The sequence below is a fragment of the Ceratotherium simum genome, chromosome 6 (assembly GCF_057802395.1).
Source record: "Ceratotherium simum simum isolate JZ-2026a chromosome 6, ASM5780239v1, whole genome shotgun sequence".
NCBI classification, from domain to species: domain Eukaryota; kingdom Metazoa; phylum Chordata; class Mammalia; order Perissodactyla; family Rhinocerotidae; genus Ceratotherium; species Ceratotherium simum.
In genome coordinates this window covers 29,898,723-29,926,271 of record NC_141905.1, presented here as the reverse complement: position 1 = coordinate 29,926,271, position 27,549 = coordinate 29,898,723, and the positions used below count along the sequence as shown (strand labels likewise).

General features: G+C 54.1%; 1 protein-coding gene across 1 annotated transcript in view; it reads left to right on the top strand.

Moving 5' to 3' along the window:
- CDH23 (cadherin related 23) overlaps nucleotides 1–27,549 on the top strand; it is a 402,905-nt gene that overhangs the window by 147,503 nt on the left and 227,853 nt on the right. The window contains exons 7-9 of the mRNA XM_087432054.1: nucleotides 14,648–14,842; nucleotides 17,716–17,844; nucleotides 25,402–25,480. Of these exons, the coding sequence (XP_087288180.1) occupies nucleotides 14,648–14,842; nucleotides 17,716–17,844; nucleotides 25,402–25,480 (403 nt within the window). The remainder of the gene's footprint in view (nucleotides 1–14,647; nucleotides 14,843–17,715; nucleotides 17,845–25,401; nucleotides 25,481–27,549) is intronic.

The window sequence follows — 27,549 nt, the reverse complement described above, 5'->3', positions numbered from 1 at the left end:
GGATCCGGGATCTGATTGGAGAAGCCCGCAACAGGCCTACCCCATGACTGGTGCCTGCCCAGGCCCTTGCTGCCTCCACCTGCCCCTTCAGAATGCACACCCCAGCTGGGGACAAAGGGGCGCACAGGTGGGCGGAGGCTGAGGGGGCGGGGAGAGGAGACAGCAGGAGGAGTTGCGTTGCTTGAGCTGTCTTCTTATTCCGAGTCCATTTATTAGCCTCAGCTGCCCATAGGTGTAAGGCCCACTCCGAGGAGGTTTGCATATTCATTTTGTTTAATGTGATTCATCACCATGTGGGGGAATGAATTTGGGGGCCAGGAGATGGAGCCCCATTTGTGAGCCATGGAGCTGTGCACAGAGAGCTCAGGGCAGCGTTGGAGGTGCTGCGCACCCAGTGTGGGCTCCTCTGGGACGGAGGTGGGGCTGTGTGCCACAGGGAGGGCCACAGGGAGGGGCCCCCGCCTTTCACCTAGGCCTTTTATCTCTGCTGAGAGCGGAGCAAGGACCTCAGCCCTCAGAGGGCTCCCCTCCCCTTCCAGACCTCCCCACCAGAAGTAACATGCAAAGCACATGACAGTTTCCCGACCCTTGTCTAGACGCATTTCCACCCTTAACCCTTACACCTGCCCCACGAGGGAATAACATTATGATAGAGCCTGAGATTTATTGAGCACCTGTGATGCACTGAGTGCTTAGCATGCATTATCTGCCATAAGCCTCACAGTAACCCCATGAGGCAGGTTTTCTTGTTATGCCCATCTCTTTATAGGGAAACTGAGGCTCAGAGAGGCTGCCTAACTTCCCTAAAATCACACAGCAAATAGGGGTGGAGCTGGGACTCAAACAGCAAATTCTCTCATGCCTTTGCTCCCTCAAAGCTGCTCTTTGGTGTATCTGTCTTCCTCCCCATAAACAACCACGTGTAATTGCTCGAAACCATTTTTATGTTGGAAAGATGAGGAGAGCGAATGTGGCCCACACAGTCTTGTCCTGTGTTGCTCCGTAAACGTGTTTGGGATGCTGGATGAAACAACCTGACAGCTCCTGATAACCGACACCTCCACTTCCAGCACCTTCCTGGTGACACCCGACATCCATCACCTTCTGAACCTGGAACCTCTGCTCACCTAAGTCATTCTGTGGCGACCCCCTTAAATGTCATTCTTAGGCCCTGGCACTTGGCCCGAATGACAGAATCCCAATTTCTCAAGGTCACCTTGGCCTTTCCCTGCCTCCTGGACCTGCACACTTTGCTCACTCATCACTGAGAACATTATAGCCTGGTGGATAAGAGCCTGGGCCCTGGAGCAGCCTGCCGGGGCGCAGCTCATCACACACAGCCTTGGACATCTGGAAGTGGGGTGGTCATAGTGTCTGCTTCACTGGCTGCCATGAGGATTGTTCAAGATACTGCATGGAAAGTGCTTAAAACAGGGCCTGACACAGGAAGTCCTCAATAGATGGGAGTTATTACCCTAGACCCATAGAAGTCTTGTTCTTATTTTTAAAGAACCCCAGGAGACTCCATGCATCTATCAGTTGCCACTTTCCAGAATCTACCAGTCTCAAGACCATCTCATGACTCAGCTGAACCCCGTTTCTGTCCTGGATTCAGCCCCCTGCAGCGCTGGGCTCAGGGACAGTGTCCTGGAAACCAGGAGACCCAGGTTCTGGACTCCTGGGTAGCTGTTTAGAGAGAACTCTTCTCTAGGTCACACCATCCCTTTCCCTAGGTTTTTCTCTTAGAATTTTCTGCCTCTGCAGAGTAGTGATTTTTGTTTTGGCCTTTGAGTTTTCAAAGTGCCTTGCCACTGTTAGCTTACTTCATCTCCCCCGCAACTCTATGTGGAAGGCAATGCAGAGATTGCTAGACCCATTTCCTGGATGGGAAAACTGAGGCATCCGGTGTTTGTGTTGATGTTCTGTAGCAACAGAGAAGGAAGTCAGGCAGGTTGTTATTGGAGAGCCAGAATGTGACCCAGCATCTCAGGACAGTTGTTTCTGGTTTTTTTCCAGTCAGGCTAATGTGCATGGTGTGTATTCATCACCGAATGGTCCTTCCTGGTCTCCAGAAGCTGGTTTCCAAGTCCCTGCTGCGAGGGGAGGGCAGAGGCTCCCAGGAGCCAATCAGACTAACCTCTCAGGTTGGGGGAGGGTGGGAGGATAAGACTAAACATGCCTCCACTCTTGGTTCCCCCTCCCGTGCCATAGAGGGGGAAGTGGACCCCAGCCCCTGAGGGAGGGGGTGGTACTGCCTGGAGTTGAAAGCAGCATGTTGTGGGGACTGGGGCCAGCATGGGCACGGGGATGCCCCACCCTCACGGCTTCCTGTCCCCTTCCCTCTACACGTGGCCTTCAGCCACCTGCTGGGCTGGTCTGCCAGCTGTGCACTGTCTATCATGCGTAATTCCCTGTGCTGCCATGTGCTCCCTCAGCTCCTGTGGGTCAGCAGTGAGAGGGTTTAGAGGGTACCTGGAGGAGGGCAGGTGCATGGACAGCCCTGGAATTTGGGTGCTAATGGGAGGTGGCACTGGGAGGACCTCTGAACTCTACTGTCACTCATCTACAGGAAGGTCACTGGGCTGGGGTGGGGGTGTTGCAATGAGAGCTGAGAAAAATAGCCTCAGTTCTCTGAATAAGATGGAGCTGGGCCATCTCACTCTTGGGTATCACACTTGGCTTTGAAAATTAGGCTTCTGAGAAGAGAGGAGGGAGGCCCCAGATGTTCTTCTGATGAGGCTCCTCCCAGCCCAGCACATCCAGCATCCGTGTAAAGGCCAGGGCCCATGTGCGAGGGCCGGGGAGAGGGTGTCTCAACCGGAGCCTGGGCAGCGTGCCTAGAAACCTGGGGGAGCCAACAGCCTCCTCTGGGAACAGAGGGAGTGTCGGTCCCCACATGCTGGGCAGCGGTGCCTGCTCCCCAGGGGGACTATCAGAAGGAATGTGGGTGGAGAAGACGGAAGCACCATGAACAAAGGCCTGGCTGGTATGTAGAACAGTCTGACTGAAGCAGAGGCTCTCAGTGGGGCAATAGTGAGAGATGCGTTTGGAGAGGGAAGCTCTGATCAGACTATGGTGACGTTTGAGGTCCCGGAGACTTTGCCTTGGAGGTAACAGAGGAGCCAGTAATAGTGTTTGCAGAGGAAAGTGAGATGGGAGATCAGTGCTTTAGGGCAGTGACTTTCCGAGATCAGTTACAGGGCAGGGCTGAAAGAGGGGAGGCCACCGCAGTGGTCCAGCCACAGGGAGATAACATTTTTTTCAATTTTTTATATTAATTTTATTAAATCCATATTTGCATGAGCTTAAAAGTCAACGAGTAAAGCTAGGCTTATAATAAAAACAGCAGTGGCCTGCCTCATCCTTTCCCACCCCTGATTCCCACCCTGAGACAACCTCATTCAATTTCTGATAGTTACCTTCTTATTTCCAAATCACGTGCTTATAAATTTTTCAGTTTTAGACGTTATCTATTGACTTCCAGCTATGAGGGGTAAAAATTGCAGTTTTACACTACCCTCTACCTCATCTTTGCTGTGCGCACACACGCGCGCGCACACACACACACACACACACACTCACCATTCTTAATGTGCCCCACCCATCCTCCCAACCTAATTATATCCCTCCTTTTAGCTCAAACAGCAGTTGGTGTATACAGCATTATGAGTATGTAAATATTATTCACAGCCGGGCCACATAGTGTACTGTAATTATGTTTCCTTTTTTGTTTTCTCTAGAATTAATAATTACCTCTTTTTGGTTTGTTTGCTTAGTGTTCTATGAACCTATCACTTATTCATCCCTAAATATTCTAACAAGTGAATACCACCTCTCAAGATGTTAAAAGTATATTGATTTTTTAATTCTCTTTGTATTTTTCTTGACAACGTTCTTCCTGGAGCCTCCCTCCTCCTGCTCTAATCCAGACTGTAGCTGTGCTCTGGCTTGCTTGCTGTTCTGGAAGCTGAATGGCTAAAGAGGTCTGATGTGGGGTGAGCATGGGGGAGAAGGGGGAATCACCCTGAGAATTTCTTTGTCTCTCTCTTGCATTAGATCCCCTGTTACATGGGTCCCATATTTTCCTCTTTCTTGGTTATACCCTCATTTTGGTGGAGTATGCCCTTCAATAATTTCCTGAAAAAGGTTTCATGGGAAAATTTTTTTTTATACTTTTTTTGAAAAGTGTGTTTATTCTGCACTCATATTTGTTGATAGTTTGGCTGGGTATAGAATTCTAGAATGAAAGTAGTTTTTCTCATAATGTGAAGTCATTTCCCCTTTGTGTTCTAGCCTGTAATGTCACTGTTAAGAACTTTGATGCCATTTTGATTTCTGATCCTTTGTGTGTAGGCTTTTGTTTTCTCTCTGAAAAGTATCTCGTATTTTGTTTTAAATGCAGATGGTCCCCAACTTAAGATGGTTCTACTTAATGATTTTTCGACTTTACAATGGTGCAAAAGCAATATACATTCAGTAGAAACCGTTCTTTGAATTTTGATCTTTTCCCAGGCTAGTGATATGTGGTACAGTACTCTTTCATGATGTTCGGCAGCGGCAGTGAGTGGCAGCTCCCAGTCAGCCATGCAATCACAAGAGTAGACAACTGATAACACTTACAACCATCTGTTTTTCACTTTCAGTACAGTTGTCAGTAAATTACATGAGATATGTAACACTTTATTATAAAATACGTTTTGTGTTAGATAATTTTGCCCACCTATAGGCTAATGTGAGTGTTCTGAGCACACTGGAGGTAAGCTAGGCTAAGCTATCACGTTTGGTAGGTTAGGTGTCTTAAATGCATTTTTGACTTACAATATTTTCAACTTTGTTTTTTTCACCAGGATGTAACCCTGCCCTAAGTTGAGGAAGATCTGTACTCAGTGTTTTGAAACGTCATAGTTTTATGCCTCAGTGTGGGTCCCTCTCCTGAACACAGAGTGGTCTCTTTCGATCTGGAAACATGTCCTTCAGATCTGGGAGATTTTCTTATCTTACTTCTTGGATAACGTCCTCCCCTTCATTTGCTCTGCTTTCTCTCTCTGAAATCCCTATTAGTTGGGTGTTGGATCTTCTAAACTGCTTCTCTAATTTTATTACTTTTCTCACCCATTTTCCATCTCTCAGTTTTTCCTACTTTTGGAGAAATTTCTTTGTCTTCCAACTCTTCTGTTGAGTTTTTCATTTCTCCTAGCTCTTTCTCTCCTTGGAATGTTCTTATTTCAAAGATGCTATGTCTTGTCTCTCTAAAGATGTTGAAGATACTTATTGTTAATCCTTTTCACTCTTTTCTCCCCCACACCACTGTCTTTCACATTAGAGTCTCTTCTCAAATGTCTCATGACCCTTAGTTGTCCGTTCATATTTGAGAGTGAGTTCCCATTTAGATGCCTGCAAGCTCACTGTGTGTGCTAGGGCAGGGGAGGGTGGGGGGCTGCTTGTTAACCAGTGGGCTTCACTGTGGGGTGAGTAGGTGAGGACCTGGCTGATTCTTTGAAAGAACTCCATCATGTTAATATTTATGTTTTGTCTTGGGCCAGTTTTTTATCTCCTGCCTGGCTGTCAGTCTCCAGGAGGCTGACTGGCTAATGAGGCCTGATCAGGATAGGAGTGGAGGGGAGCTGCAGATTTTCACTTCACCTCCCTGTTTTCAGTGCCTGGTCCAACTCACAGCCTGAGTCCAGAGTGCGACTAACTCAGCCCCTCCAGACAGTAAACCTCCTGTCTTCTGCAAGAGTTGGGGAAGGCATTTAGGGGTCTAACCACTCTTCTTAAAGATTTGCAGCTGGTCTTCCTGTTTGCAGCATCACGTGGTGCCTCCAGTTCCCGAGCTTTTCTGGGGTTCTGAGACGCCAGCCTAAGCTTCGCCTTCCCCTCTCTCCTAAGGCAGTTTCTAGTTCCATCTGTTTCCAGTTTCTGGGATTTTATTGACATCTCTCATCTGCTGTCATCTCTTCTCCTGTTCTTTTTGCCCTTGTGGATTTATGCATTTTTAATTCCTATATTATCATTTTGGTGAGGGGTTGAGACAAAAACAGAAATAAATGGATGTGTTCAATCTGCCATGTTTAGCCGGAAGTCCTGATTCTGTTAAAACATTTATGGAAATCCTTCTACATATAAGTGACAGTGCTAAGACTGCGGAGGTGGCCAAGGTAAATAACAAGGAGAAAAGGAAGGATTTGAGGAATGTTGAAGGAAGAATTGACAGGCCCTGGTGAGTGAAGAAGAGTGGGAGGCAAGAGAGAGGTTGGCAAGTCCAAGATCGCTCCAGCAGGTGAAGACTCTGCAGACGTGGGAAAGCAGGAGGGGCGTTAGGGAAGGACTCTGATGAGTGTCTTCCTGATTCAGAATGGGCAGCACACAGCTGGAGGCCAAGAAGGAGGAGGGATTCAGAGATGGGAGAGCGCTGAGCTGGCTCCAAGGAGATGTGGAACAGCTAGGGAGGCCAGCCCAGTCCAGGGAAAGAGCTCGAGCCATGTCAGGGTGTGCGGGACTCAGGGCCCAGCCTTTTGGGGCTCCCTCTGTCCACAGAGCTGGCACCTCTACCTGGCAGCCTGCCCCGGCACTTAGAGCAGACCCAGCACCTTTTAGAGTCCAGTGCACATCCTCTGAGAGAGAGTAGACACTGGTTGAGAGACACTGTGAAATGATCTCTTCCAGACTCCTCCCAGAGAGGGGTGCTGGAGCACATGTGGATACGTATGGGTTTGTGCACGAACGGGTATGCCCTTTCCCTGACCAGAATGGGCCCCCCGAGACATCCATCGAGGCCCGGTGGGCCCCTGGCTCTCTCAGTTCTCCTCCTCGCACTGTTTGTCTCCTTGGACCCTGCTCTCAGCTGGTGCCTGCACACTCCTTGCCTATTTGAGAAAGAAATACAGCCCACATCTCCCATAGACCCCATTTCTCCTCCTCCATGAGCTGGCATGCCATGAAACCTCAAAACCTCACATTTGGAAATGACGCCCTCCCCAGGCACCCCAGGAGGCCCCTGCCCCAGAGTCCAGTGCAAAGACGCCTGCATTGGCATTCAGCAGAAACCAAAGCACAGATGCCCCCCTTTGCCCCAGGCACCCCCTTGTCAGAAAGCCTGTACTTCTGACTTTAATTCTTCTTTTCACAGCGGGAGCTCACTTCTTGATCCCCAGTGAAATTGTGCCAATTCTGAGATACCCTCTTCCTTCTGAAATTTCTTTTGGGCTAAAGCTCCCCGTCAGCCCTCTCTTCTCTAATGCAGACGACCTGAAGCCCCCATCTTCAGCTCCCACACCATCCCCAGCCCTCCTGTACAGGGAGGTGAATGAATCAGCCCTGCTTGAGCAGGGGCCCTGTGCCCACTCTCCACCCTCATCTCTGGGCTCCCTGAGGGTCTGGGGCCGGAGAGGTGACCTGAATTTGAATCCTGATTCTGCCACTTATAAGCTGTGTGACTTTGGACAAGTTGTTTCGTTCCTCTGAGCTTCTATTTCCCCCATCTGGGAAAAGGAAGTAATGAGATAAGATGTATAAAAATGACCACTGGGCCTGAGGTTGGAGGGTTGAATCTCCCCCCCCCCCCCCAGGGACCAGCAGCCTAGCCTGTGAGCAGCACGTGTGTGTTCCAGAAGGGTCTGTTTCCTGCCCGGATCCACGGAGGCGCCCGCACCTTGTCAGAACTCCATCTGTCAGGAATTTATTACTAATGCATTTTATAACAGGCTTTATAATAAGATATTAAAGACTGTGGCAGCATCTAGCAAGCATTCCATAAATATTAATAACGCCTTTAGAGATGGCACCGACGGTGGAAATGGTAGGGCTTGTTGCCGCGGTTTGGTCGAGGATGCAGAATAAATCTAACGTGGGGGGTGGGACGCCGTGAAGATGAGAGGGTGTGGCGGGCTTGCTTCCTGCTCCTATCTTCCTTTCTCTTGCTGCTTTGAATTTTTACACTTCTGTTCCTCCGTTCACGACTTTTCCTCTGTAATGTCTCTTTTTCTCCCTCTCAGTTGGTTGCTTTCTCCCCACCTTCCTTCCCTTTCTCTTCTCTTACAAACTCTTCTCTCATCCCATTTCCCCTGTGGCCCCCCGTCCTGCCCATTCACCATCCCATCCTGTTTTCCTTTGTCCCCCTGTTGTCATCCTCTCCCCCACCTTCCTCCCCCCTTCCCCTCTCTTCACACTCCCTCCATCTGTGTTTTCGCTGCCTCTCTCTGCCTGGCCCTCCTTCTCCCTCGCTGCACGCGTGCACCCCACCCGTTCCAGTGAGCACCCCGAGCCACCTCTGGAGAAGCCCGGAGTGTAATGTAACTCACACTGCATGTGAGAAGTGAGCTATTTATCATTATTATTAACGAACAAGATCCCTTGCACGGCAGAACTTTCCCAGAGTCTATTCCCTTGTCACCCCAGGAGTAGCAAAAAGATTTATTTGTCTCTGAATTGCACGGGGTGGCCCATTTACAGCAGGTCCATCAGAAGGGATGTGGAGCTTAAATGGGAACTGGGAGAGGCAGGGGCCTGCCCTGTCTGTGACCTGCATGCCGCGGGCCCCTTGCCGAGAGGGACAACCTGGCAGGTGCCCGGGGTTTGCAGGGACTGATGCCTAAACACGCTCCCGGCCCCCAGGAGGCGTGGGCTGTGCATTTTGGGAGATTTCCCTTCAAATGGCCCACAAGAGAGTGGGCAGGACTGGGTAGGGGGTGCCATGGAGGAAGGGGCGCTGGAAGCAGAGTGGGGGTGGAGAAGTGGGCCAAGAGGCCTGCCTCAGAAGCCAGAGTAATCACGCCCATGGGGCCTTTCCTCCAAAGACCTGCTGCCCCTTTCCAGTGAGCAGGTGGACCCTGGGCCAGTTTCCACAGTAAATGTGGGGGGACAGTTGCCCTAGAATGCGGCAGCCCCACCTCCAGCTGAAATGGGCCTTTTAGCCTTGCCTCCATGGCCCAGGCTACCCTGGCGATAGTTCTGCAGACCCCCGACCCAAGCCCAGACATGAGAGGGGCACCTTCTCCCTGGTCTCCTTGTCTCCAGGTGGGCAGAGCCCAGCTCTGTGGGACATCTCTCCTCCAGGTCTGTCGTGGCTGATTGTGTCAAGACTATGATCGAGCTGTCCCCTGCCCACCCCTGCCACCCCCATGTGCATGCTGATCATTGCAGTGATCTGAGTGGATCTGCATTTTAAAAGGAGTGTCTGGGGACTCTTAAAAAGAAGAGGGAGCCAGCATTTATTCATCCGGGCTGTTTTATTCCCCCCGTTATTACCTCTTGTGCCCTCAGCAGCCTAGGAGCTGTGGCCAGGAGCTTTGCTTTCTGCGGCCCAGCCGTGGGCGTGGGCGTTGAAGGGGCAGAATCTCAGCAGGCAAGGGTCAGCGTGACCTTAGGGCAGAGCTGCGGGAATGAAGAGGCCTTGCCCGTAGTTGGATATGTCCTGGGGGTGCCGGTGGGAGCAAGGAGCTGAGACCCATGGAGGCCAGTATGAGGGTGGTACCCACAGGAAGGACAGCACAGGTGGTGTCTCAGCACCACAGCCGGGGACAGGAAATGAAGTCCAGACAGGGCTTGTGCAGACCAGGGCCGGGAGGCTCTCAGAGCCCCTTGTCTGGCTTTTCTCTCTCACTGTGCTCTATTCTCCTTATCGCAGATGGGCTTCCTCTGATTGCCCTTGGCTTCTCTGCCATCCTGTAACTGTGGCTTCTATGTGGCTTCAGCCTGTCATGGTGCCCACTCCATCCCTAACTGCATAGCAAGAATCTTCTTTTCCAGGTCCCCACAGAAATTGATTTAACTTCCAAGGCCCTATCTGATTGGCCTACTTGAGTCAGGTGGTTATCCCTGGACCAGTCAGATGTGGCCTGGGGTCTGAAGTCGCTTGGGACAAACACGGCCGCCTAGACCCATCCCCTAGAGCAGAGTGTGGGTAAAAAGAGCAGCTTTACTTGGAAGGAGGGTGTACAGGGAGGCAGTGGTTGGCATCTCTGGGTGGGGTGAGAAGATATGAATCAAGGCGCCTGATTTCCAGTCACTCCTCTGCGTTAACCACCTGTGAGACCTAGAGCAAGGCACAGCCCCTCACTTTTGCCATCAGTAAAATGAGGAGGCTAGACAGGATAACCCCCAAAGTTCCTTCAGCTTCTACACTCGAGCCATCCCCGAGTAGCGCACAGTCAGGCTGGCCTCCGTGTTCAGGAGCTTCCTTGGCCTCCAAGCACCTCAGATCCCACCCCTCCTCTCACAGGCTTCTCAAACCCACTCTAGAGGGTCTCCAGAGCTTCTCCCCCCAACCCCGTCTGCAGCAGCCATGAACTAATCAACGGAGATGTTCTCTTGCTGACTTTTAAAATGTCCATTTGTGTAAGTTCATGATGAAGAGGTTGATTGACTGTTTACACTATTTCTGATACCCACCCGCCCAAATAGGGCTCATCTCACTCAGCCTGTGACAGCATTTTATTACCATGATAACAACTGCAATGACTACTTGTTCAGGATTGCTCAGTATTGCCATGTGCCTGGCTCAGCGAGAAGCTTTTCATTTTTTTCACATCTATCTCATGTAGTTCTTTCTCACAACCCTAGGAGGTAGGTACTGTTCACAACTCCATTTTTACATTTCCCTTTATGTGAGGAAACTGAGGCCGAAAGAGTAACAGCACACGTCTGAGGCCTCCCACCATGAGTGGAAAGGTCAGGACTCAAACTTCGGGGGTCTGACTTGGAGTCCACGCTCTGAGCCACCAGGTTTCCCTGCCTGCAGTGTCCTTGGAAACTCAGATGTGCCTGGCCCCAGAGGGGAAGTCAGCTTGCATTGAGCCTGCAGACCTGTGAGCGCTTCTGCACATTTCCATGCAGCAGAAGCTGGGTGCTCGCAGAAGCCCGCGATGCACGTGCTGATGAGTGCCCACCCCTACGTCCCTGCTAGCGCCTGGTGCCCAGGACCTGAAATGCCAGAAGTCAGCATTCTTTTCTCTCCAATGGCTTGTTTCTTCTAAGTGTATGAATGGCTCTTTGCCAGGCCCATTTAAAACCTTTGTAAGTTATGCAGAAATTAAATGGGTTTTCACCGCAGGGCATGAAAAATAATCCAAGAAGGTCAGACACAAGACCATCCCTTCTTTTTCCCCTTTTCCACTGTCTTCTTGGGTCCTGCTCTTAAATCCTCTAATCAGATGCTCAGAGAACTTGCGCTCTGGACCATGCCGTGTGGATGGGTGAAATGTCCTCTCCTCCCTGAGGCGGGCTGCGGAGAGCTGACATTCTTGCGGGAGCTGTCCCTCTCCTCTGGGCACTGGCTTCGTGGGGGGGGGGGGGAGGGTTGAGCTGACTAGCCAAGTGCTCTGAAGTGCTGTCTACCTGCCTCACATGCTCTGAAATCAGAGCATGTCCATCCTTTCTTGTGGCAGGAACCATAGGCCCCAATGGAGTGTTTGTTTTGGAGCGTGGGGCTGACTCTGGCACAAATATGTGATGTGCATGTTGGATCTAGAGAGAGAGGAGGCAAGAGAGAGAACTGTAGGTTAGCCGAGCGCCTCATAAAGATCTCAAGACCAGTGCCACCGTGGTGGCATGTTGGTGTGGAGGCTGGCTTCACTGAGCCCAGCACCAGGGGAGTCCACCCTCCATGGCTTTGCGTGTGGTGGCTCGGGCTATGGATTTGCAGAGTGCCTGTGTCCATCAGGGACCCCAGGAAACAGATCATCTCAGGTAGTTCCTTCAGTGAGAAAGCATTTCAGTGAAGAGACAACTTGCAAAGGGGTGGCCGGGGCCGGGGATGTTAAAGGGTGCTGGGGCACCAGAGACCAGTGCCAGTGGGAAGCTCTTACTGCCCCTAGGAGGAAGGGGAGGGGCGGGGACAATGCTGCCAGAGCCGCCGAAAGCTGGGGCCAAGGAGGGGGGGCTGGTGGGCTGGAGTTGGAGGGAGCAGGGAAGCAACACCCCAAATTCTTCCTCCTTCTGCCCCCTGAGCTCCTAGTAGCACCTCACATTCACAGAAGCCAACTAGAAGGCAGCCAGCAAGGGGGCCTGGGGATGCAGCCGTTGAGGTCACTCTGGGACGAGGAGACGGAGGCGGGCAGGTTGAGACAGAGCAGGGTGCTCCCTGGATCTGGGGGGTGCAGACAGGGAATGCCCAGCACGGTATCATTAATATTCATAGTGCTTCTTGGCACCTCCCTCCCTCCCCTTGAAGGTGTTCTTGTCTGCACTCCTCTAGAAGGCATTCAGACAATAGAATCATAACTGCCATCTTCCAGGCACTTATTATGTGCTGGGAAGTTTACACTCATGAGCTCCTGTCCTCTTCACACTAACCCTATGAGATATTATTAACTTCAATGTACAGAGAGGGGATTAAGGATCAGAGAGATTAAGTAACTAGCCCAAAGGCACACAGCGAGCCTGGGGTTCCAACAGAGGTCTGTCCATCCCTGAAGTCCTGACACTTGTCCGCTCTGCCTTCCTCACACACTTGATTCTCTTTTGGAGGGAAAGAGAGCATCCATTTTCCAAGCCACCACGCTGGGTAGAGCAGACCTTGCAAAGGAAAGGCAGATTCGGCAGTGCAGAGGTGTGAGGGAAGCACAAAAAACTCTAGCTGCCAGGAAACATTACACGGATGAGGACAGATGCTGTGCTTGATCTTCACCCAAAAGGCCGAGAAGTGACACCTCCCAGGACGTAAAGTGGGAAGCAGGAGACAGGGCCAGGCTAGAAGGGCCCGCGTGCTATGCACAGGGGCACTGGGCAGTCGTGGATGGTGTGCAGGAGAGGGGCCTCCCCCGTCTGATTCTTGTCCTCAGTGCTGCTTGCAGAAGGACAGCTTATGAGCCTGTCTATTCCGCCTGGCACTTGCCTGGTGATGGGGGAGAATCCGCACGCCCAGAAACAATGGCAACCCCGTGGCATTGTTCTCTGAAGGCCCTTCTGAGCCTGGCTGGGGCCTTACAGAGAACACCCTTGCCTCAGGCAGATAGTCCCAAGGAGGGCCTGCCACCAGCATGCCCAAGGCTGGTCCCCAAAGACAGAAGCTGCTGAAGGCAGTGAGGCAGGGCCCAGGTCATGGCCAGCAGCACGGAGCGGGGACAGTTATGTGGATGCCCACCTTGAAAGGAGCCCTGCAGGTGTCAGAAAGGACCCAGTCATTGTCCCAGTGTAAAGAGAGCACAGAAGACCAGGAATATTGTCTCTGATTTCAGGGAGCTCACAGGCCAGTTCCACGCTCCTGGTTAGGAGTTACCATCCGTGGTGGTAGTTGACCTCAGCATCGTACAGAAGAGTTAGAGAAAGAACTGCCATCAATGTTTTGGAGATTGTTGATAATAGAGCTCAAGATCTTGGGCTTGGAATTGGCTAGACCTGAGTTCAAGGCCCTCTTCTACCATTGCCTAGCTGTGTGACATTGGGCAAATTACTTAACCTCTCTGAGCCTCGGCTTCCTTTTCAAAAATAGAATTATAGCTTCCACCCAGAGAGCGCCTTGTTATAGAGCTGGCAGGTTCAGCCCATAGCCCGGGACCTGGCACCCAGCAGTCAGTCCCTCAACGGGAGCAGGGGTTGTGTTTATCTTTCTGTCTCTGTGAAGAGCCTCATTAGATTTCCTGTCCTCAGACGTGTCCAGAACTCTCTAAATTATGAATAAATTCACTCAACCAACGTTTAGCAGGCGTGGCTTACCTGCCAGGCCTTGTGGTGGGCGCTGCGGTGCAGAGAGTTGACAGTTGGGTGGAGGATGCAAACGTACTCAGAATATGATGTGCGAAGTACTATCAGAGAGCTTCATTCATGTCTTCCTAAAGGATATTTACTGAATGCCTGCCGTGTGCCAGGCACCATGCCGGGCAAGGGGGCATATAGAGCCCAGTGGTTTCCAAGGAACACATATGCTATGAGGGAAGATAGGCGCTGACCAAGGAATTATAGAGGAAATGTGGCTGGTGAAGAATTCCAGCATGTTGTGGGACCCTGAATATAAACAGCAGCAGGGGGTGGTGGCGTGGCGGGGGCTGACCTGTCTTAGGGGTCTGGAAAGCCTCCATGAAACCCCATGTCAGAAAGGGGCAAGGATCTATATGCATTGTACAGCAGCTGGAATCATGGAAGGCTCCCAGGAGGTGGTGACATTTGAGCAGGCCTTTCAGGCCCCTCTTGCAGCCTCAGTGGCAGGCTGCAATGGCCCAGGGATGGTATGTGGATGCCCCACCCCAGGGCAAACCAGGTAACCTCTGTGGTGCCAGGCAAAGCCCCCCGCCACCTTCTGGAGCAGACACCTCTCAGCTCCTTGCCCTTGAAACCTCCCAACATGCAGACTCCTGGGTCCCTCCAGAGCAGTCGGGGCCTGAGGCTTGGGCAGCCCAGGGGCACTTGACAAAGGAAACAAAACCACCAAGAAACAGGGGTTTAGGGACCACAAGGCCCTCATCCAGAACTCCAGGATGAGCAGATCATCTTTGGAACTGATGCTGTTACGGCCACCAGGAGGCCATCAAAAAAGAAGAAAAAATAGATACTGCATTTTAAATTCCTCTGGACCCTCTTAGAATAAAAATGACAGAGCTGCGGGTCTGGTTGGCTGGAGGGATGTGGCTAATGGGCTGTGGGGGAATAGTCACTGATGGAGGCAGCTGCTCCGAGCTCTACTCACCCTTTCATTTGCTTTGTTTCACCCCAGAACACCCCGGTGGGGACACCCATCTTCATTGTGAACGCCACGGACCCCGACCTGGGCGCGGGCGGGAGCGTCCTCTACTCCTTCCAGCCCCCCTCCCAGTTCTTCGCCATCGACAGCGCCCGCGGCATTGTCACGGTGATCCGGGAGCTGGACTACGAGACCACGCAGGCCTACCAGCTCACCGTCAACGCCACGGTGAGTCACCGCCCCGGGGCCCCAGGCAACCACATGTCTGCCTCCTCCCACCCTCGGAGAGAGCAACGGGCATCAACCTGGTTCCCTGCTAGCCAGGCTCTGTAATAGTGATGCTGGCGATAGGAGTAATAGTAGTGACGGCTGACACTACTGAGGGTTCGTGCTGTGTCCCTGGCGCTGTGCTGAGCACGCGAATGGATTGTCTCCATTAAACCTCACAACAGCCCTCTGTCATAAGTATTATTAAGATACCCGTCTTACAGATGAGGAAACGGAGGCACAGCAGCAGTTCCGTGACTTGCTCACGGTCACGCAGCAGCTGGACTCCAGCACCTGCACTGGGGACCCCCATAGGACATTCCTGGTGCAGGGTGTCCTCTCGCTCTCTGGGACACAGGGCGGAGGTGTCAACCCAGCTGTGTCCTGACACCACCCAACGTGCGGGAGCCAGAGGATCCAGGCGTCCTGGCCTCTGCTCTAGATGGTGATGCCTACACAGCAGGGAGCACCTGTCTGCGCCAAGCACCGTGCTGGGCCCTGGGAATTCCGGGATGAATTAGCCAGGAGGGGGAGGCGGGGGAGGAATGATTATCCCATTCTGTGGCTGACGCTGTTGAGACTCACAAGCTGATGAGTAGTGGGGAGCAGGGACCCAAACCCAGGTTGTCTGACACCCAGTCCGGTGCCCCATGGCCAGGGGTCTCTGAGTCTCCAGGACATCACAGCTGCTTGGCCTTTGTCGCCAGCTGTGTGTGAGGGCCTGGGGGACAGGCAGGCCACACCCTAAGTAGGGTCCTACCCCGCACTCCCCTCTTCTCTGCTTCTGGCCGCTGCTCCCAGCACAGCTGGAGCGTTCAGCTGGCAGCAGGGCCAGAGCTGGCCTGTTGTCCCTTAGATTTCTGTTTACAAAGCTCAGGCCAAGAGCAAAACAAATTACGGAGCCTCTCTTGACCCTGCAGGACCCATTTGCCTGACACACAGCATCCGCCCCCTGGTCCCATGTCACCGCAGCGGGGGCTGCCAGGAGCCCTGGGGGCTCCACCTGGCGGGTCACAGAGCCCAGATCCCAGGGAGACACACTGGACTGGGTCAAGGGTCTGGTTTGAAAGATGCGGCTCCCCAGGCTTGGGCAAGATGCCCGAAGAACCAGGAAATGCAAACTTTTTCTTTGTGCCTGGTCCAGCGGCCCTCGGGGAGGCCACTGCAGATGACATCCGCGTTCTTTCCTTCTCCCCTGGCTAAGTGTTCCTTGCCTGGGAGGATGTGTGTGCTGCTATTTGTAAAACTGACTTTTGGGATGAAAGGCCTTGCAAGGCCGGAATCTGCTTTTTGCACACACCTGGACGCTTCTGCACTCCCTTGCTCCCCAACGTGGGGTGGTGCCCCTCCCGCCACTCTCCATCTGCACACACCTGGGCCCAGAAACGCACAGATGCTTGCTCCCTTTCTCGCTATGAACCTGTCCCTGTGGGATTATTTCTGTCTACTGTAACAATGGCTTTGGGCAGGGGGGAAGAGATCAGAGCTGGGCACAGGCAGGAGTCTGGGTGGCCAGGCCCGTCAAGAGGCCTGGGCTCCAGCTGGGGTGGTGAGTACAGTTAAATTGCTGTTAATCTTCCAGCGATCAGGCCTTGAAGCAGTGCAACAGGGGGGCCTGAGAACTCCCTCTGATATTGATGGCTTCCCCACCTGATGCACAAGTCCCTCTCAGGACTGGCGCTGTGCCCTTGGCTGCTGGGCATTTCCCCAAGGAGACTCCCCTGTGTGGCATTGCAGGGAGCAGGGTGGGGTCCCTGCCACCACTGGGTGGGTACCAGGTGGGGAAGCGCGAGGACTCCCCTGGGAACAGGCTACTGAGAGCTGCAGGCCCCCGGGTGACAGCTGGAGGCTTGGCAAGGTGCCGGCACTGCCATCCCGTCTCCCCAGCCATGGAGTCCAAGGTGGGCTGGACGGGGGCACCTGTGGCAGGAACAGGACTGCAGCCACGGGTGTGAGAAGGGGAGGGCAGGTGCCAGGCTGGACAGAGCCTGCTGCCCACAAAAGGCTGGTAATGGCAAATGAGAACCGCTGGCATCCTCTGCCCGAGAGGCCCGGGGACTTCCTGCCAGGCCTGCCCCTCTGGCCCTGTCCGCCTGGTGGTCATTCAGATGGGTTTTGGGTTTCCTTTCTTGGTGAGCTTTCGCAGGACTAAATTTCCAAGTAACTAGGAGGGTTTAAACATTGCCTGCCTCGCCACAGGGGGATGGCCTGCATGACCTCTCAGGGTTCCTTCCTGGAGTCCCCCAAATGTCACAGGCCCTGGAGCTCCCTCTGCTGGTTAGAACGGAAAAGTCTCTTGACCAGTAAACCTAGAGTGCGGAGCAGGGATGCAGGTCCCAGAGTAGGCCCCTCTGTGGTCAAAGGGCCCTTCTTCTGAGGAACTCCCATCCTAGTCATTCCCTTGCTGCTCTGGGATGAGGAGGGGCCAGAAGTGGGCATGGAGAGGGGAGGTGGCCCCTAGCTGAATCCAGAGAAGTTGCTAAGAACAGCACCATCTCTTTACCCCAAGCCAGTCATCCCACCCACCAAATGTCCAGGGTGGTCAGCCTAGGCCGGGCTGGGGCAGGAGATCTAGCTCTACTGCAGCCCTGCTTTGTGACATTGGATAGGCCACCTGCCGCTGGGCCATGGGGGCCCTGTTTGTGTTTCCCTGCACAGGTCAGAGATCATTGTGGGTTCTTAGAGTGGGTGAGCCCCTGTGTACTAATGCCTTCCCTTGCGGGAGCGTGTAGCGCAAATGTACATGTGCACACACATTTGTGCACACGGGTATCATGTGTGTGCATGTCCACAACATCACTTAACCTAAGACTGTGTGTTCTTTGTCCTCTAAGGATCAAGACAAGACCAGGCCTCTGTCCACCTTGGCCAACTTGGCCATCATCATCACAGACGTCCAGGACATGGACCCCATCTTCATCAACCTGCCTTACAGCACCAACATCTATGAGCACTCTCCTCCGGTAGGACCCTCAGGGCCCTGTGGGACTCCCTTCTGAGCTGATGGGGTGGGGGCCCTGTTTGGTGGGACAGGCTCCACCTTGGCGGTTCCTACTCCCCAAACCCCTATGTATGGCAAGGATGGGTGTCCTAGCACAGTGAAAACCCAAACCCCGCTTCACACCACACTCCATCTCCTCACCCTCTCACTTGGTCCCCAGAGGGCTCCCAGTGGCAAAGAGCAAGACTTGCTAATACGAGTGAAGGGGAGCAGTTCAGAAGGATTTACGTGGGGTGATGGGGATGCCTGTGGAAAATCCAGGCTGGGCTGCAGAGCAGATTTGGACTCAGTCAGGCTCACCAAAAACATCACTGTGGCTCAACCATGTCCCCCATGGATCAATCAGTCAGTCTGCCTCTTGGTCAACCAGTGCTGCTCAAGATGGCGGCAGCCTGCCCTCTGCTCCACAGGCCTCTCTGAGTTGGCTCTTCTCTGAGAGCTTACAGCTCCAGCTGCCCCTCCTAACTGCTCAGTCTTTGAGTTTCTCAAGTCCAGCTTTTCAAAAGAGGCACCTGATTGGCTGTGCTCATCATTTTGTGCCATGTCACAAGGCCATAGATCACCAGCCAGCCTCTGGATTGGCTGCGCTTGGGCCATGTGTCCACCCTGGTCCAATCAGCTGTGACTGGGAGTCTTAGAGAACAAAGCATGCTACTGCCCACTTGGCAGGGCTGGGGGTGGGCAGCTTTGCTCCACTGGGGGCCAGGTAGGCAATGACAGGCCTCCCTTGCCTGGGAACATCTGTGCTTTTGTGCAGACTAGAATAAAACACTCACTCTGGGCTGATAAATTAGAGTAAGGCATCTCCTCTGAGCAGATGCAACCCTTGGACATGCAGTTCGGGGAGCAGCTCTTGTGGAGAGAAAAATGGGCCCTTCCTTTTGAGGGAACTCGGTGTGCTCAGCTTCGGGAGCAAAGTGGGACGCCCACCTGAACACATGGATATTCAGGGCTGCACCTGCACATCTGCACAGGCTCCCAGAATTGGGCATAAGTGAGAGGCAGGCTTCTCTTGACCAGGGTGCAGACCGCACCCCGAGGCTGCCACAGGCTAGGGAAGCCTGACCTCCAGTTTGGAAACTGTGGTCTTCCCTGGCCGTTGGCATCCTCGGAGCACTGGGCTTCAGTCTCCAGGTGTGTGGGGGTAGCCACTTCCTTCTTGGGGTCAGATATGGACTGGAGGATCTAACAGGCAAGATGCTTTTTGGCCTCCTGTGGCAGGTGTCTGGAACTGCTTTGAGGGGGACATCTCAGTGCCCCCACCCTAGCTTCTCTTTCTTGGTGGTCCGTGGACAGCAGGAGCTCTAGCGTTTGAGACTGAAGGCTGTCTCCCTCCAAGATCTCTTTGCTAAGCCCACATCTTCTCAGCCCAGGGAGGATTCCCGACCTTTCAGACCAGGCAGACCCTTCTGTCTGCCCCCCCCGGCCCCTGGATGCCCCCTACTTAGCACTCAGTGCTCTGGAACAGCTTGTTCAACCTCTGCTTCCTGCTGGACTGGAAGCGTAGTTCGGCAGGGATGGGGTCTGCTGTGGGCGTGGCCCATCTTGGGTGCTCAGGATGTCTTTACGGAATGAGTGAATGAGTGAGTGAACAAATGCCCTCTCACCGTCCAGCTATCCTCATCACCCCTCGTGCCTGCTCCCATCACCAGTCTAAAGTCCACACGTCTGCTGGTTCCCAGCTCATTGACCACCTTTCTTAGAGTTTTTTCCTGGCTTCGTCCTCACCGGCCCGCAGACACAGCCTTTCCTCTCCCCTCAACTCTGGAAGAATTGATTCTCCCTGTGTTGCGTAATTTACCAGTGAATTATAGCCGCCCCTGTAACGTTCCCTGATGTCTAAGTAGGTTCCTTTGGAGCCCTGAGTCTCTGGGACCTGGTCTCAGGCTTCCTGGGTCTCCCAGGGTGTCGCGCCCTGGGCTGAGCGCAGAGGAGGTACTCAGAGCCAACTTGCTAATTGAAGTGAGGACATGATGGTGGCCAGGCAGCCAGAGCAGCTCGGAGCAGGCCCTTGCACTGCCATGCGCTCGCCTTGGCCAATCACACAACCTCATGACCGCTTCCTATTTGGGAAACTGGGGCTGATAATGTCTACCATGGTACAAAGAGGGTTGTGGGTTTTTTTTTGCCATTTTTAGAGATAGCACGCTCCCCTGTGTAGAGCACCCAGCAATTGCAGGTGTTAGCAGACATTCAGTCACGGTGGTTATGAGTCGTTGTCCCTTTGGCCCCTCGAGGCCACTAAAGCCAATGCCTGGGAGGCTCCCAGGAAGCAGGTCTGAGCCCCGCCGTTTGGGTCATGAGCAGACTAACAAGACGGGCAGTAAGCTGGGGGTTTTGGACTCTGCCCGATGCCCACAGGATCATCTCTGTGTCCACACACCTCTGCCCTTCCTCAGTCTCCACACTTGAAAGGAGCTCTCCGGTTTCCACATCTCTTGCACACTTTTCTTCTGCAGGCCGATCTCCTACACACCAAGCCTGATTTTTCCAGGCTTCTAATTGGTTTCCGTGCCCGGATCCGGCCCTCCGTGTCGCTTTACAGTGTGGAACCCTGATTAACGCGGTACTTGCCAGGCCAGCCAAGGTTGTTCAGCCTCCCAGGCCCGAGGACCCAGGTGTCCCCCTTCCTGGTCTTGTCTCTGCGGGCTGGGGGCCTCCACTGGGACCCTCGCCCGCTCTCCCTCGCCCCTCCTCTTTATCTGTGGCTCGCAGCATGTATGTCTCTCCCTATCAGTGTATTGGGCCGGCGTGCCTCATCTAAAGTGTATATATTACCTAATAAAATCCTTCTTATTTGGGATTATTGCATCAAATTTTAATTTCCTCACTCGAGCAGCAGCCTGTCGGCCTGCCCGTCACTGAAGGACCGATAGAAGGTGAAAAGAGCGGATAAACTGCACAAATTACTGCCGGCCGATGCCTATCAGCCCTTTGACTGGAATTGACTGGAATTAAGGACTGAGAAATAGGATTTTCTGCCTTGGAATCTGCTGTGGCAGCTCTTGTCGGAAGTCCCCTCCGACCCCCACCGTCCTCCTCGCCCCAAAGGCGCCCCCCTCTCCCGAAGCAAACTGCATGTCCAGCTTTCAAGTCCTTAATCCTGTCATGGAAATGGGGCTGGGGAGTCCCAGCTGAGCCGGCAGGGGGGGAGGTGGGCCGGAACCCCCGAGGGCAGGCAGAGCCCAGCCGGGCTCCAGCTTCAGCGGCTCTCCTGGCCAGCGTCTTTGGAAGCAGGCAGGCACAGAAGGGGAGACATGTGTTTCTTCTAGAGAAGTCCCAGCTCCTCCTGACTTTGCCCCGACTCCCCTACCGGTACCCAAGCCTCACTGGCTGGGGCTGCCTCGCACATCTCCCCCACCCCCGCTTTGGCACAGCCACTGGGCACAGAGCCCTGGGCCCTCGGACCTCTGCCACCCAGGCCACCCCAACACAGCCCCCTATTCCCCAGACACCCCCACCCCACCCATTCACCACACCTGTGACTTTAAGCAAATTCCTGAACCCTCTGAGCCTTGGTCTCCTCACATATCATACGCCCAGCGTTGGGGTTTGTGAGGAAGAGCTGAGAGACCCTGTGTCGGGTACCCAGCACAGTGCTCGGCACACAGCAGGTGCTCAAAACGTGCTGGATCTCCCCCGGGGCTGTAGCTGTTTTCTGTATGACACCCAGGGCACGCCTTCCCTCTAGGTGGGGATCGTTAATCTGGGTGCTGAGGAGTTTGGATTTGTGAAGTTATCTGGACTGTCACGAGCGTGCGTTGTCTGGGAGGGGCACCTTAGCTGTCATGGGATGCTCACAGCGGTTCCAGGCCCCAGTGGATAGTGACGGTCACTTTTATAGGATCTGCTGTGGACCAGGCACTATTCCAGGCGCTTCATGTGTGTCACTTGCTGAGGGGTGGGGACTGTTATACCCATTTCATAGATGGGAAACAAAGCAGCGAGAGGTTAAGTAACTCACACAAAGGATTCAGACCCAGGCAGGCTGGCAGCAGAGTCAAACCCTTAACCCCTGGCCGTACTGCTCTTCCCACCATGAGGAGCGGGACCACGCAGGCCTGTGCACCTTGAGCCTCTCCCAGGGGATCCTCATTTCCCAGGAGGCCTCCTCCTCGGACATGGGTTCCTGGGAAGGGAAGAAGCCCCGTGGCAGAGTGGTCCCCATCTCTCGCTCTCCTGGGCCTGCCCAGCAGGGGTCCCGCTCTGGAGAGCCAGCCAGACACAGTGCCCAGGAGGGTCTGGCTCCGGGTCAGATGGGGCCGCACTTCTCTATCCCCTTGCCTTTGGAAATAAGTTTCAGTATATTGAAAATATAATCACTGAGACTCTGAAACAAGAGCCGTGGGTTCCCAAGAGCCCCCATGCCTCCCCGTTAATTCCTTCTCATAACATTTCCAGTCTTTTTGGCTGCACTTGTATTAAAAGCTCAGGATTTTATTAAAAATGGATTTATTTACCCAAAAAGAGATGAAACCCCAAACTTTGTCAGGAGCCTGTTGGAGCTCACTTCAAGGAAGCTCCCATGTGGCTCCTCCTGGGGAAGAGCCAGCCTCTTGTCGCTGGTCCGGGATTGCCCGCTGGCCCCCTCTGAGCCCCAGCACCCAGGAGGAACTCAGGCAGCCCAGGACAGGATGCCCGCAGGAGACACTTGCAGGGCTCTTAGGACTGAGGGTTCTCGGGCCACCAGGTCCCCTCTTTGCATAGGCCAGCACTGGCCCCTCTTCCAGTGCTTCTCAGGCTCGCTGTCCGAGGCCCAGCCCAGCCACGCCTGGGTTGTATGCCTGGGGGCCTGCAGCTGCCCCTTGGGCTGTATTGTTTAGCGACTTTCTAGAATGGTGCTCTGGTAGGCGCTGGGCCCAGTTAACCTGGCAGGGCAGTCCCTGCCCTCCACAGACCAGAGGCTGCCCAGGGACGCTCATGCTGAGACACACGTGGGGCCCAGGCCAGATGGGGCTGCAAAAGAGGGAGTTGTCCCGTGTTCAGAAAGCCTGTCCTTAGGCCAAAGTCCTGCACCTTTGGGACCTCCTCTTGGGAAGAAACCCAGGCCATTCCTGTGTGAGGAGTGACCCCAGAAAGGGCAGACCCCCTCCCCAAAAAGAGCTCCCTGTGGGGTGATGTTGGGGGGGAGGGGTTAGTGTAGACCCTTCAAGTCTAATGCACTGCTTCCCGAATGACCTCCCAGGGGCACCTGGGTTTGGGGCTGTTAGCAGATGTTACATGACGAGTCTGTCTTCAGGTTAGAAAGCCTGGAGGGCAAAGGTTAACAGACTTCTTTACCACTTTCCTCCTTCCAGGAGCCTTTCCTTCACTAAAGCCCGTTGCACATCTCCCAGGGAGGGATGGGGTATGACGTTTTCCCAAATTTGACGTGAGTTAATGCTTGCGAAGTGCTTAGGCTCGTGCCCGCCTCACAGCGAGGACTTTCACGAGTGACAGCTCTCATTATCCCAACAGAACCTGTCACAGAGGCAGCATTGCCTGGCAGGCAGAGCATTTGGGAGCCGAAGTACCTGAATATGAATCCTGGCTTCACCATTCACTGGGAAAGGGCCCTTAACTCGTGTTCCTGAGCTTCCTCATCTGTAGGACGGGGCTGTCCCGTGGGGTAGCTGTGAGGGCAAGATGCGTTAGTACATACAAAGCCTTTGCAGCAGCGCGGGGCACAGTGAGTGCTCGAGAAAGGACACTCGGAGCCTGCGGGGCTCGGGTCCTCAGAACCCACTTGGGGAGATGCTCACTTAATGGTGTCTCTTTCCCCGGGGGGATCTAGCCAACATTCCTGTCCTCCCGAGGGAGGGGGCACAAAGGAGGGGACTAAACCTGCTTTCCTCACAGCCTCGGCCTCTGGGCTGCGTCCATCTCTGTGGGAGATGTTTCTCCCGGAACATTCTCCCCTTCCCTAGGCCCAGCCCTAGGGGTGTTATGGGTTGCTGCACACCTGGGCCCAGGAGGAGGTGGAGCGACAGCTGTGCGGGGGCAGCACCACCCGGGGAGGGTGAGGTGGTGGACACCCCTCCTGTGTCCTGGCAGCGAGATTAGAGGAGCTGTGTGCAGGCACCTTGCACCCCAGAGCCCCACCTTCCAGGTCAGACGGCCTGTGTGTCAGGGAACAAGCCTCTCCCTGCAGGAGAAGGTGCTCAGATAGATGGGGGCAGAGGGTGCAGCCTGCAGGCTTCAGTCTCCAGCTGATGAAGGGCGAATGGGCAGAGGCAGCCAAAGCCACAAGAGCCCTTCATTAGACACACAAATGCCAGCATTGATGTTTCCCCAGGGGATGGGGTCGGGGCTGTCCTGCTCTCCACCCGGGGAGAATGCAGCCTGGCCCGGAGCCTCAGACAGGCACGGTTGGCTGGACGATGGCGTGGTAGAGCCTGGAGAGCAAGGTGAAGGTTGCCCTGAGCAAGGGGTGACTCAGCAAGTGGCGGTGGTGGTGGTAACATTAGGATCCTCTTGTTTGTACATTCATTTATTCAATCAATCAACCGATCCATCAATTGATATTTGAATGTGCCCATTATATGCCAGGATCTCTTCCTAGAGAGTCGTATACCTCCAAGCCTCTGCCTGTGCTGCATCTTTTGCCTGCAGCACCTTCCTTTTCATTTTCTCTCTCTGGCAAACTCCTACTCATTCTACGCTTCCCATTCTAAATGTCCCATCTGCACAATCCTTTGCCCGCTCCTCCGGGTGGACCTCTGCACTTTTGAGTACATTTCTGCACTGAGCACTCCCATATGTGTATCACAGTGTCTGTGGATATGTCCTCGACCCCTCATCGTAGACTGTGTACTCCCCAAGACCAGGGACCCCTGACTCCCCTTGCTGGTAGTCCAGCTCCTGGCACCTTCTCCCCCAGTGCTGCACGTAGAATGAATGGGGTGTGGACGGAGACATTCGAGGCAGGAGCTGCCAGCTGCAGTGCTGGGTGAGGCACGGTTCCTAGGGCCATGGTGGCCTCCAGGGTGGCCACAGTCATCCCTGGAGAGACTCGCTTTCAAGATTTACGATGCTTTCATCCGTAGAGTAATTGATCCACGATGTCCTCCTTTACTCAGGCCTTAGGGAAAACAAGGTCCAGGAGTTTTTGCTGTTATTCATACTAAGGGGGACAAACTGAGACCAGAGAGGGGCAGCAGCCTTCCTGAAGTCACACACCAATTTGATGGGTGATTGAGGTAGAGACCAGATCTCCTGTCCCCCTGTCGGATGTTCCTCCATCAGCTCTTGTTTCTTGGGTGGCTCATCTGAATGAGGGGAGACGGGGAGGCAAAGGGGGAGTGAGAGCATCAGCAAGATTGGGACTCTTCAAGGGACACTGAGATGTTTGCCTGGGGGCCTCAGGGTGTGTTCCAGGGACGATGGGGGCAGCTGAGGCCTGAGCACTCGGCACCTAGGCTAGCCTTGCAGCCAGGAGTCCACCTGGGGAGGGAAACTGTGGTGCCAGGACAGCTACAAAGAAAGACAGCAGCCTGGGGGCCGGGCAACCAGACTCAAGTCCCTCATCTCTCCCACCCAGGGCACCACAGTGCGTGTTATCACTGCCATCGACCAGGATAAAGGACGTCCCCGGGGGATTGGCTACACCATCGTCTCAGGTAAGGCCTAGGCTGCCCCTGGCCCCCACCCCCACCGGAGAAGAGCCACTGTAGGAGCGCCAGGCTCTGCAGGGCTGAAGAGAGTGTGTGGGTGTGTGGGACCAGCGGTGTGAGGGGCCTTCCCCAGGGACAACCCTGGCCAAAGGCCCCAGGAAGGGGACTGACTGGGTGAATGAGGGAGAACAGAGGAGGAGAGGAGCTTGGGACAAAGGCTAAGAGGTCTGGGGGCTGGGGGGTGGTGTGGGGGGCAGGAGCATGTGCTGCTATCCAAGGGCTGAGGCAACTGGGCACTTTGGGGCTCTAAGCCTGGGACCTTGGTGACTCCCACCTAACCTTCTTCAGTGCTCTGGGCTTTTCTTTTCTTACTTGATGAAAAGGTGGCAGTTTTTACATCACTTAGAATTAATAGAGCTGCACTTTCAGCTGAGTTCATGCTCCCTTCACATTTCTGACCGCTAGAAATTCATGTCTCATCTGGAATGTTGCAGGGGGGCACATAGGCCCTCCTTCCCCACCCCGGCCCCTCATTAGAGAAGAATAGTGACTGACCACAGAGAGCGTTCTGGGGGCTGAGAGCCCGGACCCCACCGCCCCCTCCAAAGACTGACGAAATGGCAGCTCCGTTTGGCTGTCCCAGGGCTGGGGGGCTTTGGAGCAGGGGAGCTAGTGAGAGGTCCATGAGGAGCTGCTCACCATGACAGACTCCAGCTCTGTTCCTGTCCTCCCACCCCAGCCCCCCCACAGCCTCCCTGCTTAGCCCACTAGTCAGTGAGGGGTTAGCCTGGTGCCTCTCAGCAGGCCAGTGTCCACCCCATGGCCCCTCCCTGCCACACCGCTGAGAAGAGGGAGTGGCATTGTTGGGTCGTTTCCTCCCTATAGCTCGAAAGACAGCAAGGTGTGGTAATCAAGAACATAGAGGATGGAGTCCATTGCCTTGAGTGAGGCTCTATACCTCAGTTTCTCATCCATCAAATGGGAGCAATGAGAATACCTATCTAGGGTGGTTCAAGGATCAGAAGACTTGATGTGTGTAAAGAGCTTAATTCATGTATGTAAGGTATTTTGTAAGTGTTAGCTTTATTATTATTACTGCTGGCAGCTAATAATACCTTGGGAAGCTGGGGGTTAGCCGGTGGGAGGGAGACCCCTCACATCCCTGGGAATGCAGGAAGTCAGGGGTATTGTGGGCTCCCTGTGACCTGCAGCTGCTGGCCTGACTGTTATTGTGCCTCTAAGACCAGGGTACCCCAGGACCCAGAGCAGATGCTGGGCTAGCCCGTGCAGTGGGCAGCAGTGGGGGTTTGAGCCTCTGCTCCCCCCACCCCAGTTTCTCCCCATTCTGGTGCCCAGCACAGGTCTCAGCACAGAGTAAACCTCCATATGTACTTGTGGAATGAATGAATGAATGATTTTCATTCTAGGGTGGTGGGTTTTCAAACTCCAGGGTGCCCAGGAATCGCCGGGGGCTACTACCAAAAATGCAGAGTCCTCGGCCCCCGTGGAGATTCTCATTCTGTAGGACGGGGGTGGGGCCCAGGAGTGGTCCTTTCCTGCAGTGCCCAGGCAGCTCAGGTGCAGGTGATCTTTACACCAGGATGGAGGAAAGCCAGTCCTAGGAAGGAGGCCATTCTCCAGGAAGACAGTTCCCAGGAGGCCTCTCCTGGTGGGCAGAGGAGGAGGGAGGCCCATGCTGGTGCTAGTCTCCTTCATGAGTTTTTCAAGTTGGGGAGCAAAGCATGTGCCTCCCAGTGACAAGGGGCTTGTGCTAGAGATCTGAGGGAACATCATGAGCCCCAAGGGTGATGGAGTTGAGGGGCCAGGATAAGTGGCAATGTGAAGGGGACACCTGGCTGGATGGGGGATTGACTCCTCATCTCATTGCCTCTGAGCTGGTTCCAGACGTACCCCAGCCTGGATGGGGGTGAAGAGCAGGGAGGTAGGACCTGGCCTGAGGTCATGGCCAGACCAGAAATTCCTCCAGTGATGCTGGGAGACCATGCTCCAGGGCATTGGTCCATGCTGGATTCCAGGCTGCCAGCCTTAGCCCCACAGGTCCTCTCCAGCTTTCA